This window comes from Phyllopteryx taeniolatus, chromosome 14, assembly GCF_024500385.1.
Source record: "Phyllopteryx taeniolatus isolate TA_2022b chromosome 14, UOR_Ptae_1.2, whole genome shotgun sequence".
In the NCBI taxonomy this organism is placed as follows: Eukaryota; Metazoa; Chordata; class Actinopteri; order Syngnathiformes; family Syngnathidae; genus Phyllopteryx; species Phyllopteryx taeniolatus.
The window spans coordinates 6,855,638-6,873,115 of NC_084515.1; the positions used below are offsets into that span (position 1 = coordinate 6,855,638).

General features: G+C 41.5%; 1 protein-coding gene across 1 annotated transcript in view; it reads right to left on the reverse strand.

Moving 5' to 3' along the window:
- Positions 1-16,065, reverse strand: part of epha4b (eph receptor A4b) — a 127,937-nt gene extending 111,872 nt beyond the window's left edge. Inside the window, exon 1 of the mRNA XM_061797520.1 lies at positions 15,887-16,065. Within this exon, the coding sequence (XP_061653504.1) occupies positions 15,887-16,004 (118 nt within the window). The 5' untranslated portion in view covers positions 16,005-16,065. The remainder of the gene's footprint in view (positions 1-15,886) is intronic.
- Positions 16,066-17,478: the final 1,413 nt, after the last annotated feature.

Consider the following 17,478-nt stretch of genomic DNA (forward strand, 5'->3'; position numbering starts at 1 on the left):
AATGAGAATCTAAATATGACATCACATACCAGCCATTTTCTATTTTTAAACAAAACAACCGTTGAACACATCACAATGGCCTTTCGATTGAGCCCTGACTGACAAATTATGTGGGTTCTTTGCTACCTTTTAAGCAAATTAACCAATATACTTGTTTTTTTTTCTCCTTATCTCCCTGACACACTTACTGTCCACACAATTGGCGAGCATATAAAGTGGCATGCCAGAGGAAGGCTGAGTGCAAAACCACTGGAGCACATATTTCTATAGGTTGTTTACAATTCTGCATCCTTGCTTTTTCATTCATGCGCTTACTTGCACGAGCCCTAAATATTTTCTAGAAAAGTTACATCCACTGACATGTCAACTTGCCAGAATTCCAGGCTCTTAACTGCAGTGGGGATGCGGGTTGCTGCTAATAAGCGTTGCGTTATGGGTCCAAGCCCGTTGAGTAACTCTAACACAGTACTGTACTTTTACAATAACACGCTTCTCTGTGACTTGTGTGTGTCTGCAGCTTGCAGGCGAGAACTATTCAAGAAGTCTATTGCTCAAATGACTTGTTAAACATGTCATTAATATATTTTAGCAGTACAGTATATGATGAAAAGAGCTACAATTGATTTGATTAAAAGCTTTTGCTTTGTAGTACTAATCCCGACACAAGTGCATGTAGCTTGATTATTGCAGTACCTATTTACCACAAAATTAACATTTTATATCGTGAAAGATAATGAAGATGATGGGGATAAGGTAGCATGTCTACATGAAGATAAGACATTCCTCTCTACTGGAGGTTCTCAAACTTTTTACACCATGTGCCACCTAAAGAATACTCCAAGAACAACCATCATGACCAGTATGAAAATACAGGAGCATAGAGGTTTTATTCATGAAAGCTTTATGCAATATTATTATAAGCCACTGTAAATGTATACAAACTTTGAACTTCAACACTGCGCCTAAATATAGGAAAATGAAAACAAACAACTGTAATAATAATGAAATTAAAATATTACTTTTGCAGGTAAAAGTTTAAAAGACATTGTACCTGAATAAAAGTTTAAAAAACAAACACATTTTCAAGATTAAATGTACTGTACTAAAAAGTTAAATACAACTGAACTGTACTTAGGCATTGATTCTTTTGCGCACCACGAGTGGGCTGCCTCCAGTGGTACCGTTCTATATAATAAATGCTTAACTTATATCATTGTATTGTGTAACATAACATTTTTTCAGTCTGTTATTCTGTGTCTGTCTACGATTCCTCTCACATTTGCGTCCCCCGCAGAAATTTTTTGTCTTTGCTCCACGGTCTGATAATGTCTTTCGCTCTCTGTTTATCTCTCTCACTTGTGGGCATCCGTTAGTGGAGCTGGGCAGCACCTGCCAAGACTCAAACAGCGATGCCAACAGCCAGGCTGGCTCACAAAGAAACCAGGATGCTTATACACATGCACACAAACACACACACACGCCTGCACATAGTTAGATGATGCAAAAAGAAAATAAGACCACCGCAGATGCAAAGCACAGTACAGTACATAACTTCATACATAGTTAATTAGGTTCTTTTTAATTAATTACAAACACATGGCTACAGGGGACAAGTTACTACTTTGTCCATGCAGCTCTGATTGTTTTTATTTTGTTTTTTTTCTTCCCTGCCAATCTAGGTATTTCTGTAAGAAAATGAAATTCAAAACACACACACAACAAACAACCCCACCCCCCCCCCCCCCCCCACACACACACACACACACAAAAATAAGACCAAAAAAACTCAAATATCCTCTTAGAGTAACAAGCAAATGAGCGGTGAATTACATGTGGTGCCAATGTGTGTTTGTTTTTAACAAAATTATCGATAATTGATTTATTTGTGTGTGTTTCTTATCATGTTAGTATCAATGGCACAGATTTTTACTTGCGTGGGTTCTTTCCTACACTGATTATTTCAGTATGAGCTTCTGGGGGTGAGTTGCAGCCTAAAGCAGCTCCTTGCGAGTATTCTCCTTTTGTATTGGTATGGTAAAAAAATTAATGTATCAAGTGACAGCTCGTAACGCGATACCTCGTCAAGGTACCACCGTATTTGGAAAGCAGCCGGTAACCCTCGCAGTTATCATTAAATAAATTAAGTTTCTGTCAGGCGGCACGGTGGCCGACTGGTTAGAGCGTCAGCCTCACAGTTCTGAGGAACGGGGTTCAATCCCCGGCCCCGCCTGTGTGGAGTTTGCATGTTCTCCCCGTGCCTGAGTGGGTTTTCTCCGGGCACTCCGGTTTCCTCCCATATCCCAAAAACATGCATGAATTGGAGACTCTAAATTGCCCGTCGGCATGACTGTGAGTGCGAATGGTTGTTTGTTCCTATGTGCCCTGCGATTGGCTGGCAACCAGTTCAGGGTGTACCCCGCCTCCTGCCCGATGACAGCTGGGATAGGCTCCAGCACGCCCGCGACCCTAGTGAGGACAAGCGGCTCAGAAAATGGATGGATGGAAGTTTCTGTCAAGTGTTAACAAACAAATAACACATTTTAAACCTTTCATGAGGGCGATCATTTTTGTAGATGATTGTTGAGTGGTACCCATTGTTGTTTTATGGCACTACTTTGAATGTATTTTTATAGCCACGTTCATGTGATATCTGAGTCCTTGTGGTCCTTTCATTCACATACTTCACTGTGCTTCCTATCGCCTGACAGTTGAGACTGGCGAGGGTCGAGGTTGTTGTCAGGGCAACACAAGGGCCGACGGAGAGCAGGACTGAGTAGTGCAAACAGTTGAGCTATGAACTTTAGGAATAAAGCAGCCTCGCAGCAGGAGCGCTCCACTCACTGCTGTCTTTTCATCAGTCCTCTCGCCACTCATCCTGAACCCACCACAGGCTCGGCACTCCTTTTTCTCCTAGTTATCTCTTTGCGCGCTCATCCTCCGGTCATGTCACTTTAATGGAGGCTGTGTGTGTGTGTGTGTGTGTGTGTGTGTGTGTGTGTGTGTGTGTATCCTTGTGACTTTCCATGATTGTTTCAAAACTGGTTTTCCTCATGCGACGTTGCAAAGACTGCCACAAGATTACCGTATTTTTACGACCATAAACTGCACCGTATTAAAAGGGGCAGTCTCAGTTACGGGGTCCATCCATCCATTTTCTGAGCCACTTCTCCTCACTAGGGTCGCGGGCGTGCTGGAGCCTATCCCAGCTATCATCGGGCAGGAGGCAGGGTACACCCTGAACTGGTTGCCAGCCAATTGCAGGGCACATACAAACAAACAACCATTCGCACTCACATTCACACCTACGGGCAATTTAGAGTTGTCAATTAACCTACCACGCATGTTTTTGGGATGTGGGAGGAAACCGGAGTGCCTGGAGAAAACCCACGGAGGCACGGGGAGAACATGCAAACTCCACACAGGCGGGGCCAGGGATTGAACCCCCGGTCCTCAGAATTGTGAGGCAGACGCTCTAACCAGTTGTCCACTGTGCCGCCCAGTTACGGGGTCTATTTCTGTATTTAACACATCCATAAGGTACACCGTATTATTGTGCGCAGGCATGGTAAAACATACACTAGCTTAAAACATACGGTAGCATGCATGCACGCTAAAACATAGGCTAGCATGCATGCTAGTGTATGTTTTTAAAAAGTCAGCGGGAGCAAAACTGCGTTCAGTTGTACGTTATAGAAGTATTTAACAATGTACTCACGTTATTTTTTAATCAATCCTCATCCACAAATCCATCAAAGTCCTCATCTTCTGTATCCGAAATGAACAGCTGGGCAAGTTCTCAATCAAACACGCCAGGTTCCCTCTCGTACTCGTCAAGAGTCAGTCTCGTCAAACGCCACACAGGCAGGGCCGGGGATTGAACCCCGGTCCTCAGAACTGTGAGGCAGACGCTCTAACCAGTCGATAACCGTGCCACCCGTCTTTGTTGTGTATTCAATTAAATATAGGTTGAAATCGTATACTTTTTATGTTTAACACAACATCCCAACTTCATTGGAATTGGAGTTGTATCATGTAGACTCCCTGCATATGTAAATCAAGTGTCTCAAAGCTTGTACATAGTGTAATGTCTTCGCATGTGGGGAAAGGAGAGCAACAGTCACTGGCACACTTTTAGTAAAACACTAAAACTCACGCAGAAGCTGGTTAGCCACAGCTCTCACCCAGACACACGCAGACTCGCTGATGTCACACAGCAACCCACCAGGCTCCGCCTCTTAAAGGCACATGGATGGATACAGACACTGCAACACTAGTCTATTTTCTATACAGTTCATGCTTGATTTATTTTTTGTTTGTTTGGTTTTTTTTTTGCTTCCAGGCATGTTTTCACAGCTTTCTGCTTTGTTTTTATTTGATAAGTTTACATTGAGTCTGGCCAGTTTCATCACTATATTGTCATCTTTCCTCCCTACAGAAATATTATTGTCTGAAACAAACAAAAAAAAATAAAAAAAATCAGGTAACAACAGGTAACTTATTTTCTCATATAGGCGTAAGACCGTGGGCCAGTTGCAAAGAGGATAAGATGATCCAAATGTACTAATTCGATGACTTCAGTTCACAGTTACTTATATATCTTAACAAAGCATTTTACGTAGAGAGAAACTGGCAATTACTCTTATTAATGACACTACTCTTAGCAGTGCTTAGCTTGGCAGCCGCAACAAGACTTTATGTGTAATTCTACAAATAACTCAAAATTGTTTTTCCTTCAGAAATTACACTTGAATATCAGACAAATTATTTAATTCAAAGAAAGAATATAATGCAGGACTGTAACACCGATTAATACATCACAGCATATCATTACAACCCCCAAATGTACATATGCTCCCTACGGGCTGTGATCAGCACATCTTCTAACAATAACATTATTCTGATGATATTGCTTTCCTTCTTCCAGAAGATGTATTAGCTGCTATTTCATACAGTATGTTGTCTGTCCACTGACAGCACTAACGTAGCACAAAAAAAATTCTGACATACTATGACAAGAGCGTTGCCCTTGTTTGTTGCTTCAAGACACTCCAGAGTGTGTGCGTACATGTGTGCATGCGTGCGCGTGGGTTTGTCGGCTGGTTGGGCGCTTGCTGTGTTGAACTGTGACACAGAGTCAGACACTTGTTTCTTCTTTAATAAACGATGCCGACAACTCATCAAGGGCAAAGAGCGACACACACACGCATGCATGCCGTCACGTACACACAATACACACATACACGCAGAGAGGACCTTGAGGATTCACAACTTGGAGTACAAACTATCATCATGACACACAACACTCCCAGCATTCATTTGGTGAATCAAATGAAGTAATTAAAAGAATGACTGAGCACGAAAACTTTCCCAAATGAGCTTTTGTGACTATGCAATGTGTTTCCACCACTAAAATTGCCATGCTCAGGTCTGTGGTGCTGTTTCGGTGAATTTCTTCTTGACCTTTTACAGTGTTAGACATTTCTCCTGATGAGAGCAGTCCTGATAGCCTGTGGACTCACACTTCTGTCACACAGTTGTTGGCCACAGGAGGGGAAATTAGAGCAGTGGGCCTTAGCAGCTGACACGGAGAGGAAATCACATTGCAGACAGGTTGTTACTACCGATGCGCGCAAACACAGACACACACACACACGGCAATGTCTGTCACTGCCAGACATCCAAAGGACTTCTGTCCAAAAGCCTTGTTGCAGCATATTCCTACAATTTAAATTTTGGAATTTTGTTAAAAAAACAATTTTTTTAAATTGCTGATCATGCATGATGTTTGAAAATGTGACATACAGTGAAACCCCTATTTGCAGGTCGCGATTCACAAATTCAGTTTTTTTGGAAACTCTCCTCAGTTACTTGCTGAAAAACTCACCTATTAACGTATTTTTGTGCTCCTTCTGTAATGTCCAAATATGCCACAAGGTGGTGCCAAAGTCCTTGCTAATAAGAAACTAATAATTGGTGTTAGGGTATAAAGCATTTTCAAAATGCTACATCTCAACTGAGAACTAACATCCTTTGTATGTCAGGGAGGAGCTAAGTTTAGCCTGGGTTGTTAGTGGAAGTTTCGGGAAGTTTTTGTCACGTGCATATACGAGCGTGTTTCCTATGCATTTTTAAAAAAATCAAAATAGTCTAAGTCATCTATTTTTAAGAGTAATGTTTTAAGAAGAGATATACTGTTGTGGGATCATAGTTTGGGGTATATTTATGGATTCAACTATTAATATAGGCAATTCCAAACAATTTTAAGGATTGGCATTTATGTGTATCAGAGTTTTCTATGACAACACAATCAATGCTTGGGTGTCTACCTGTGGATTGAACCAGTGGCCACTATACTGACTGGCTATGGAACTTCAACTCTCAGGTATTATGCTGTGAACCTTAATCCTTACAGAACACAAACCAGCCAGCAAACATTCCAAAACTACTGTATGTTGGACCCACTGTAAATCCTGGAGTATTTGCTTTTCCAGATGCTTAATGCCCGCTTTCACTACCACACATGAGTCAAGCCTGCAGTGCAAACAGAGAGTGGACTACAGCGAGAGCGGAAGCAAACTAATTAAATTAAGCCACATTTGGGGTCAGGAAAATGGGAGTAGGGGCTTGTACATGGGTGTTAGTGAGGAAGAATATTGAGGAGAGGGAATAAATGTGGGGGTTATAGAAAGGAGAAGGGCCTGTGATCATCATATCTAAACCACGTATGAGAACAGAAAGACTTTAATGACCTCTGCACCTGACATGAGTCATTCAAGCCTAAAAACCACTGCAGTTCAATGTTTGATTGGCCACAAATAATGACTTCATGTCTAATCAAGAAGGAGTAATTGATAACATTTCCCCTCCAGGGCTCACGCAAGAGTAATGGAACGTAAATGCATACTCGAACTGACAAGGTGAATACAATTGACAGGAGTAAGCATTCATTTGTGAACCAGAAAAAAAAAAAAAAAAAGAAAACGTAATTTAAAGCTATTGAAGTCAAGCCAATGAATGTATTCGTGACCCAAACTTTGTTATACCATTATGTCTTTTACATTTGCACTGATGCCGGTGGTGATACAACATGAGTGGAGCGTTTTTCCCGGCTGGTCTACCTATATTATGTAGACTGTAAATTATAGACACTTTTGATGCTATTCTTCTTTTTACATGCAAGTTAGTGTTAAAACTGTTAAAATGTTAGAGTTGGTTCCATCGAATGCCTTTAATACCTGTGTAGTTGTCTTGTAAAGCACGAAGCATGACATGTAATAACTGTAAGTTCGGCTCACATATGTAGATTGAAACTGATCAAACTATCAAATATGAAACTTGCAGAAGAGCCTCATGATTCTGGCTACAAACGGGTGCAGTGTTTCCAATACACTTTAGAGAAACTTCCTGCAAACTGGACAAGTTCATTTATTGAATAGCAAAAAGATAAATACTGAATAAAACATGTTCCTCGTGATTCAGATGCTGTAGTGTGGCCTCAATACTTTGCTGTAGCGTGCAGGATTTTAGAAATGATTAATGCAAATGATGGCAGAATTCACAGTGCATGCAGGGGGTGTGGGCTCAGTAGCCTCAATAGCAGGAAGTTGTTGTTTGTTTGTTTTGCGTGCGTGGGACCGAGAGGCAAAGTGCATAGCAGAAATTCTACTTAACTTGCAAAAAAAAGTGGTTTTAACCAAGATTATACTGTTTTTATGTTGAAACACCTAACCTGCAAGTTTGCAAATACAGTGTACACCTAATTCACATATATAGTGCCTTGACTTCCAAGTTGAATTTGTTCTGTGACCACGCTTGTAACTAAAATCACTCATATCACAAATCAATAAGTGACTCAGTAAACAGCAGCAAGATGTCATTTTTCCCTGAGGATAGCTTGCGTGAGAGTATTGTTACATCGTCTGTCTAAATGTGTTGTTGCACTTTTTGTGTTCAAATACCCATTGCTTAATGTGTTATAACACCGCCACACTGATGCTCTTCGTTAGCCTTTCTATGACATTCTGCATTGTGTGTTAGCATTAAGCTGTCGGACATTCAACGTGTTGCGGTTGTTTTAAACACACAAAGTGTAATTATCTTTATTTTATGTTTAGTTTGACCGTAAACCTCAACTGGGAGTGGCAATAAACAGGCTTGAAGACTTTTTTTTTAATATTATGTATTTTATATATATATATATATATATATAGTATATAGTTTGCATGTTCTCCCCGTGCCTGCGTGGGTTTTCTCCGGGCACTCCGGTTTCCTCCCACATCCCATAAACATGCATTAATTGGAGACTCTAAATTGCCCGTAGGTTTGACTGTGAGTGTGAATGGTTGTTTGTTTGAATGTGCCCTGCAATTGCCTGGCAACCAGTTCAGGGTGTACCCCGCCTCCTGCCCGATGACAGCTGGGATAGGCTCCAGCACGCCCGCGACCCTAGTGAGGAGAAGCGTCTCAGAAAATGGATGGATATATATATATATATATATATATATATATAGTATTTATATATATATACGTATTGATAATATTTCACTATGTGCTTGTTGTCACGTGAGCTGAGTTGAGTTCACTACCACCATGTAGCGCTCGTATCCCAAATTTTTGCGTGCAAGTCAAAAAAATTTGCCAAGCAAAGTGGCCTAATAAACTCAAATTGGGTTACTTGTTAGACAAGGTACCACTGCATTCCATGGATGCATGGAAAGTTTCCAACATCCAAGAATTGTGTCTAACTGAAAATTCCGTTGCTATTTTACAGTAAACTTGACAACATGTCTACATCTACGTGTCTCCTGAGACAACTGTGTAGTGTAGGTAATATATTCAGTTTGTCAATATATAGTTTTGTCAGTCCGCATGCTTTATGTGTCAGCGTTTTTATTGGATGGTGAAGGAATAATATAGTTGGAGCTAAGAATAAAAAATAAATGTGCATATAACGTGTTAGTCAATGTTGATAGATGGTGCTAGTAAGACACTGCCGCTCGTTGTGCCAAGCTAATCTACTCAGCTGTTTCGTTTACGTTCCTATTGAGGTTTGGATACGCGTATACTAAGAGTGTTTTCATTTCACTCTCGGCTAGAATCTGCCGATGCATTCATCAAATAAAACATACAACAAAGAGCAAAGATCAATGCGGTGAGTGCTCCGCTCCCTTCTGAAGATGAAAAACATAACAAAAAATAAAAGCCGATTCCTTTGGTTTATTTATTAACACAAGACAAAGCCTCATTGGGTTTTACAATCAGTGTGTGTTGCCACAACACGTCCCTCTTTGTTTCTTTTGTTTCACCTCACTTGTGTGGATTAGTTTTTTTTATTTTGCTTTTTTTTATTGAAAATAACACTCACACACACACACACACAGTATATGTACCTAGCCTTCACACTAGAATCATTCCCTGTCACTGTGCTGTATTTATAGCCTCATCTATCAGCCAGCCGCAGGAATACCTGACGTTATTCGCTGGACCAAGACCACCAAATGGCCCCCTAGCCATACATTAGGATGGAATGAGTGTCTGTGGGCGTGCATGCACAATCCATGGGCACTAACCTCGATGTGCCTATGTATTACACATATGTAGCTCCACCTTATTCCAAGTGCTGGGAGATCCTGTGCTATTAGTGTTACTAAGGGAGGGGGTGGGTGGATTGCATGAGAAAGAGCTGAACTAAGAGCAGAAGGGAAAACAATCCAAGAGAGAGATAAAGCAAAGTAGGGCACATAAGAGGAATGGAGTTTGTAGAAAAGGATATAAAAAAAAAAAAAAGTGGATGGTTGTGCTTTTTTGTGCCTCTCTTTTTTACTGCTCTCTTATGACAACAGCGATCTATAGCCTCTTCTGTTCAAGGTCATGGTTGCTACACGGGGGCGCCGCCATCGCAGGCGCACAAAGGCACATTCACTGTGAGCTATGGCTCTGCCGATAACTACAAGCAACCCTTATAGATTAAAGCAATTAAAGCAGAGGAGCTCTTTGACCCTACATTGTATTATATAGTCAGGATCTTGTGTGAATCATTAGGATGGTGCGTGCGTGCGTGGGCGCGTGTGTGTCAGTAGAGGGCATGTTTTACATATGCTTGTCTCTGCAATAACTGCTCTTGTTAACGTTACAAAGCAATACAGCCACACGTGCTACCACCTTCCTCCAGCTCCGCCACCAAAGTCAATTGTGGTTGCTAGGGGTGCGCGGTATCTGGAGTAGATGCTATGAATTTGGCCTATGGCAGAGATTTGGACTCTACCGACCAATCGCGACGTGCTTTCCTTGCTGCTCGGGAACTACGGGAGAATGCTAGGCACTGAGCTAACTTGCTAATGCGGCTAAACATTGTCCGAGGCCACTCCTTGCCTCCATGGTGGCAAATAAGATACACTTCTCACAAGTATTTGTATCACTAATAGAGGATGTGGCGTAGCTAATCATGCAATACACCGAGCAAGATGAGAAGATGAGAAGATGAGAAGCCATGCTAATGGATAAGCTGACGTGCTATGTAGATGAGCGAAACACCAGAATAAGTGCTTATGTGGTACACTTTTAACAGAAGTCTGGCTGAAACCGCATTGCAACGGTGGGGAGTATTAACTATGAAAAGCAAACTAGCAGCAGGCAAATTATTAATGTCTAGAGAGAAAATAATACAACAGCTACACAGCGTACACAAATCTGGAAATCGTGAATGAATCAGTACACAGTGTTGAGTTCCAAAAATGAACTGGTTTGTAGTTCTTTTTTGGTCTTTTTCTCAATATGTTGCTGGCGGGCTATTCCCCTTAAAATACTGGCATTTCCTTTCCCCATTGTTGCCACCCATTCCGTCCACATTAGTAGTCAGCTGCAGCTTTCACCCTACAATCTCAAAAACGAGGAAAAGAAATGTTGTTTGAATGGTGTTTTTTTTAAATGAGGAATTAAAACAAAAACAGCACTTTTGACCTTAATGTACAAACACTAACACGCAACACTGTATGACAGGAACGATAGTAAAAGGACATTGATAACTTTCCATTCCTCGCAGCGCTGGCTGACAACAAAATAATGTATCTATTCTTATATTACAAAAAAAAAAAATAATTCCATATAATCACTGTGATCATACAGTGTTTTAACTAAAGCATTCATCCATCCATCCATTATCTGAGCCGCTTCTCCTCACTAGGCTCGCGGGCGTGCTGGAGCCTATCCCAGCTGTCATCGGGCAGGAGGCGGGGTACACCCTGAACTGGTTGCCAGCCAATCGCAGGGCACATAGAAACAAACAACCATTCGCACTCACAGTCATGCCTACGGGCAAGTTAGAGTCTCCAATTAATGCATGTTTTTGGGATGTGGGAGGAAACCGGAGTGCCCGGAGAAAACCCACGCAGGCACGGGGAGAACATGCAAACTCCACACAGGCGGGGACGGGGATTGAATCCCGCACCTCAGAACTGTGAGGCTGACGCTCCAACCAGTCGGCCACCGTGCCGCCTAAAGCATTCTGATACCAAAAATAATTTTCCTAAAAAAGGACACATTCTCTCCCATATGCGTGTCCCTGAACGCACATTGCGCATGCAAACATAAATGACGGCCGCGCTGAATCGGTTGCCAAATACAGCGCTAATCCCCTGACATATGAAGGCTCGTATATAATGTGTTCAGACAGGTTTAGTCTTGGAAGTCCCTAACAAAAACTGGCACTCTTGAAGGAAAATGACCTTTCGTTTGAAAACGTTCTTTCACGCTAGAATGAGTGCCTTCTCAATTACGTTCGTGAGGCAGAAATGAACTAAGTTCAGTTCTCGTTCGCCAAGAATATGGACTAGTTCATGAACTTTCGTTCATTGACCTTGTTCAGCTACAACACTGTCAGTACACGACCACATACAGTACGTCAGCACGGAGGAGCAGCCCATAAGGTCAAAAGTATATTAATATTTAGTATATGAAGTATTTATAATACCATTATTTGTGTTTGTTTGCACGATTTTTGTACCATAGCGTACTGAGTTTTGGCTTTCCAGATCTACACAATACTTTCACTCAAAATGTGTTTATATCTTTTTTAACTTGTATTTATCATTTTAGCTTTGCTAAAGGAATATGTAACAAACTAAATTTGTACACATGTTTATATTGCAATATACAGTGTTACCGTGACATGAATTTTAGGCCAATCGCCTAGCCCAAGTGCTTACCAAACCTCCAACGTAAACCACAGGTGAATACTTCCCCCCTTCTTAATTATCAAAAATGTCTCATTACGCCCTGAACTCACAAATGTATTGGTTGAATCATTCTTTAAATTCTATATTCTAATTAGCATAACATAAAAGGAAGCCCTTGTTGTTTGTTTTCTAGGATTGAGGGGCCTGCATATTTGGAAACACAAAAATAGAAAACAGCGGAGACAAAGACGTAAGAGATGCTGAAATGAGGAAAAGAGGTTCTAAACTGCAAAAATGGTAAAGATGGAGGCAAACACACGTGCAGACCTGGGGGCACCCACCCTCATGTTACATCAGTTTGCCCTCAGGGTTCACACTTTGCTGAGTGAGTGTGTGGGGCTCCCTCTGCTGGTAATCCTCTTCGTCTCTTTAGTGCTGCTGACAAAGACTTTAAAAAGCGACTTGTGAAAAAGGTCATTTCCACTATGGATCATGTTCCCTTGCCTGCAGTAACCACCAATTTCAAGCAATCTTATCAATTCCCCCTCTAGCACTTTGTTTCTGCTTGTCCACTCTTGCAGCTGCTTTTCTTGTAAATGTCGACATTTCCGCATGAGATCACGTAGTAAACAAAGCTTGTTGACACTGTAACATGATTTTAGCTAACAATATCAAAGCGCCATCCAAGGGCTTTTGGTCTTTAATTGGTGCTGAACGGGGAACCGTCAGTTTTTATGACACCCTGAGTCCTGTGGGTAGACAATGTGCACAATCACACACACAAACAAAAACACACACTGAAGACAAACAATATCTAAGCTACAGAATGCTAGAAAGGTAAAAGCAAAGTGGTAAAGTTGCTAAAAATGACCTGAATGGTTTTATGAGAGCACACAAATGCGTCACTTTATACAAACATAAGCCACAACATGAAATACACAATCTAATAATCCAGCACGAAAGGTGGATAAAAAAATATGTATTACAAAAATATTAATGTTCAGTTTGGAGTGACACTGCCAAAAAGATATTAATTTAACAATATTTCTTTCGATTACAGTTCTATAGGGGTGCACTGCATCACACTGACAGCTATTTCTAGCATTGTTTTTTGTTTTTTAACTTAGAGAGGGACGAAATATTGGAACCACCTCTCAGTAACTTACAGTGAACTGCCTGAGCAGGTGTACCTAATGATGTGGCCATGAAGAGAAGGTGTTTACCACACACAAGTGGTACTTGAGGTGCAAATTAGGCGAGTATGTGTGAAACAGCAGGATAGCGTGGTCACAGGAGGATGAGCCGCACAGTGAGAGAACAAAATCTTGGAAAGTCAGTCAGTGTTCATATCAATTAAAGCGGGCATGGACTGGAGCTGGCCGTATACGCCGCAAACACTGCAGCTCGTTTATCTAAATCAACAGGAGTTTCAATTCATCATCCTTCATTCGGCATTCACCTCTATGAATATTTCATCACGTGCATTCTGCATTGTCTCCTCTTGAAACACTTCTCCTCTGACTGACTCTCCTCTTTTCCGTCTATCCTCCCGAGCCAAGAAGAACTCCTCCGGGCATTGTGCCTATGCATGGCACTTACACACTTACACCATGGTGGCTGAGGTGTGGCCTGCTTGTTGTGCATGTTTGAGTTGATTTGTTGTGTGAGTCCTGAGCATCAAACACATTTAATTATTATTGTTATTCCACCTCATATTTTTTAAACAGTTTATAAGCCACTCCTTGAAATACTGCCAAAGTATATAAGTAGTAAAAAAGTAAATAACCTAATACATAAGATGTCACTTTTTTACCATTTCTATCTGTGTAATGTGTTTAATTTCATGAATAACTTATATAACTTGAATGATTGTAAATCATTCTGTTGATTGTATTCAATTGATTGTTGATTAATCATCAGTCTTCAGGCAATGGTGACAAAATGGAGTGCACTACCAGCAGACGCACTGTTGATTCCGTCGAATTAATTTGTCTAATTTGCAGTCTAAAGCAGTGAGTCTCATGGTGTGGTACGAGTACCACTAGTGGCATGTGGACAGCCTCTAGTGGTACGTGAAGGAATCACTGCCTGAATACAATTCAGTTGTGTTTAACTTTCTAATGCAATACATTGCCATTTAGTCTTTAACATTTTTTTTTTTTTTTTTAGTGTTGGTTAGATACATATTTTGTGCAATACATTTTTATTGAATCATTATTTAAATAGTTCCCCCCCCCCCTATAGTTAAGCCTGGTGTTGCTGTTCATACTGTGCATGTTACAGTGTCTTACAATAATTAAATATACTTTACTTTAGGAATAACACTATCTTGTTTTTGGTGTGCACCTAGGCCTACCATGCTAGTGTATTTTAAGGTTGGTCATGATAGTGGTACTTGAAGAGCTAAGTATTATTTTTTTTTTTGGGTGGTACCACTGCTTTAAAAATACATACCTGCACTCATATTAACCAAGCAATGTATTGATTTTCTACATGCGGCAGGGTGGCCGACTGGTTAGAGCGTCTTCCGCATAGTTCTGAGGACCGGGGTTCAATACCCGGCCCTGCCTGTGTGGGGTTTCCACAGGCGCTCCAGTTTCCTCCCACATCCCAAAAACATGCTTGGTAGGTTAATTGACAACTCTAAATTGCCCATAGGTGTGAATGGTTGTTTTTTTATATGTGCCCTGCGATTGGCTGGCAACCAATTCTGGGTGTACCCCGCCTCCTGCCCGATTATAGCTGGGATAGGCTCCAGCAGCCTGCGACCCTAGTGAGGAGAAGCGGCTCAGAAAATGGATGGATGGAGGATTTTCTGCATAGCAAATCAAGGAAAATTGCCTATCCCTAATCCAAAATATTGGCTTTGTTTCCCATAATAAGAGCAAACACACAATTAAACAGTGATGCCATGGCATCACCAGAAGAGCATCAAATCAGATTGCTCTGATTCCCCTTTCCTATACTGCTTCTCAGGATTGCTATGGCATGCTCTTCTTCTTCTGCCTTTTTTTTCTTCTACCATTTGTAAACTTCTGGAGTTAGTCAAAGCACAAACGCAGCACTGACACTGCCTGACAGGATCATCGCTTCTCCTCGCCAATAAGTTGCTTAATAAAGTGCTCATCATGATTCTCCCCGCCTGCCTCCATGCAGAGCGATTAGTTGTCCTTTTTTTTTTTTTTCCTCTCCTCCAACTTGCCAGTAAACAAGCCATTTTACATGTTCCAGCCCGAGAAGCAGTCAGGAGTAGTTAGCGACTAAATGTATTGGCCAACATCGATGTTAATATAATAACAGAGAGAGTCTGCCTCTCATTTGCAGACTGAGTCAGATGGCTTGAGTCCACAGAAGGAAAAAAAACATCATCCCTCAGCGTGTTTTAATGAACGTGACTGGATGAGATTAGTGTTGTTTGAGGGGCTCAATTGTTATAAGTTCTCCCACTTTGACGTGTTTCGTCCGCATCAGCCTTCTTTCGTCACGTCGTGCAAAATTAATGCCAAAATCCCGAGAAAAGGGGGAAGAAACGTGACTTCCCTCCTGCGTCTCCCTTGCTCTTTTTGTGGCTCTTTATGCATGATTAATAACTGAACGAAGCACTTCATCGGGAAGCTCCAGCGCTCGTCGCCCGGCAAGCGGGCGCTCCAGACGGGGCTTTCCTCTGCAACATCTCCGGTGACCCTCCCCCCTCCGCCCCCACTCCAACTTACCTTCATTGTCCGGGTAATTCCTTAAGGCTCCACACAGCGACAACAGGTGAAAAAGCACCGAGGACGTGAGCAGGAAAAGGGAAGGATAGATCCACAAGACGCGCGGAGTCGGGGCCATTTTTCAGGCTGCGCTTCGCCCTCGATGCATCCCTGTTGGCGGCGTGGAGAGTGTGCGCGCAGCCGGGAGATGAAGGGAGAGAGAGCGAGGGAGAGGAGGAGAAGGAGGAGGAGGTGGTGGGGACCACGGGAAGGAGGGTCGCTAGCCTGTCAATCATCCGCCTGGCCTCCTGGATGTTTGGGAGCTTGTGGACGCCCGCGCGCAATGCTCCAAAGTAGTGAAGCTTATTTTCAGTGACGGGAAGTAACGAAATACAAATACTTAGTTACTGTAGGCTTAGTTACATTTGAAAACAGAAGGTCTCAAATCATCTTTGCCCATTGAAATGAATAGAAATGCCTTTAATCCGTCCCCCCATAAAAAAAATAAAAAAAATAAATACAAATTTGTTTTCATTTTTTGAATAAGCACACACCCGCATTGTGCTTTATATTTATAAAACATATAATAACAACATAGTTAAATAGAATGTCAAGAATTAAACAATTTATGCATAATGATTTCATGCATTCATTGTGCGGCTCCTTCTGGTGTATGCCTTGGCGACCAGGGGGCAGTATAATACACACATACCGACAGTACATGGAGAAGACGGTCACAATGTTCAGTAAGCTAATCAATCAGTCGTCAACTCACTGTGCGCACTTGCAAAAACAAGCTGGCTCGCTCGCTTGCTCGCTCACTCACTCACTCACTCACTCTCTCACTTTCCCCGGTTGCACAGACTCCACCCGCCAACTCTTACACATAAAGAACATATGTCTGTGAGTATTGTTATATTTTCTGTTCGTAAAGGGTTATCCGCAGCAACAACGATGCTAGTTTTGTTAGCCCATCTACCGCATTTTTATTGTGTGCTAGCATTAAGCTGGCGGACTTACGTTAGACGGTGTTTGGGAATTACAAGTAAGGTGTATTTTGTTGTTGTTGTAATCATCAGCTAATTTAGCATATCTTGTCAGTCAAGTTCACAACGTTAGCGAAGCTATGGGAACGCATTGTTTTGATAGTGTCCAGTGATCCCCCCCTCCTCTCAGTATGAGAACTATATATGCAAGTTAATCAAAGAAAGAAAGTATTTAGTGTGCAGATGGTTTCTTTTCCCTTTGTGACAAGTTCAAATTAGTATTGTACATAATTGACAGTATAAATTCATTTTTACTTTTGTACTTAAGCACAATTCAGGATCTGTACCTTTTGTTTTACTTTAGTAATTGAATCAATACTTCTACTTTTACCAAAGTCTTTTTTTTTTTTTTTTTTTTTTACTCAATTATCTGTGCTTCTAACTTAAGTACAGAGCGTACATACTTTTTCCACCTTTGCAATCGTCCGCCTGCCCCCTGGCTGTTTGGAGCCTGTGATCTCTCACACACACTGCTGCAAAGTGAGTCTTATTTACTATGACACTAGGGATAATCACTGCTCTGTTGAACAACAAATGTGCCACATTAACACCAACCTATTCCTTTGA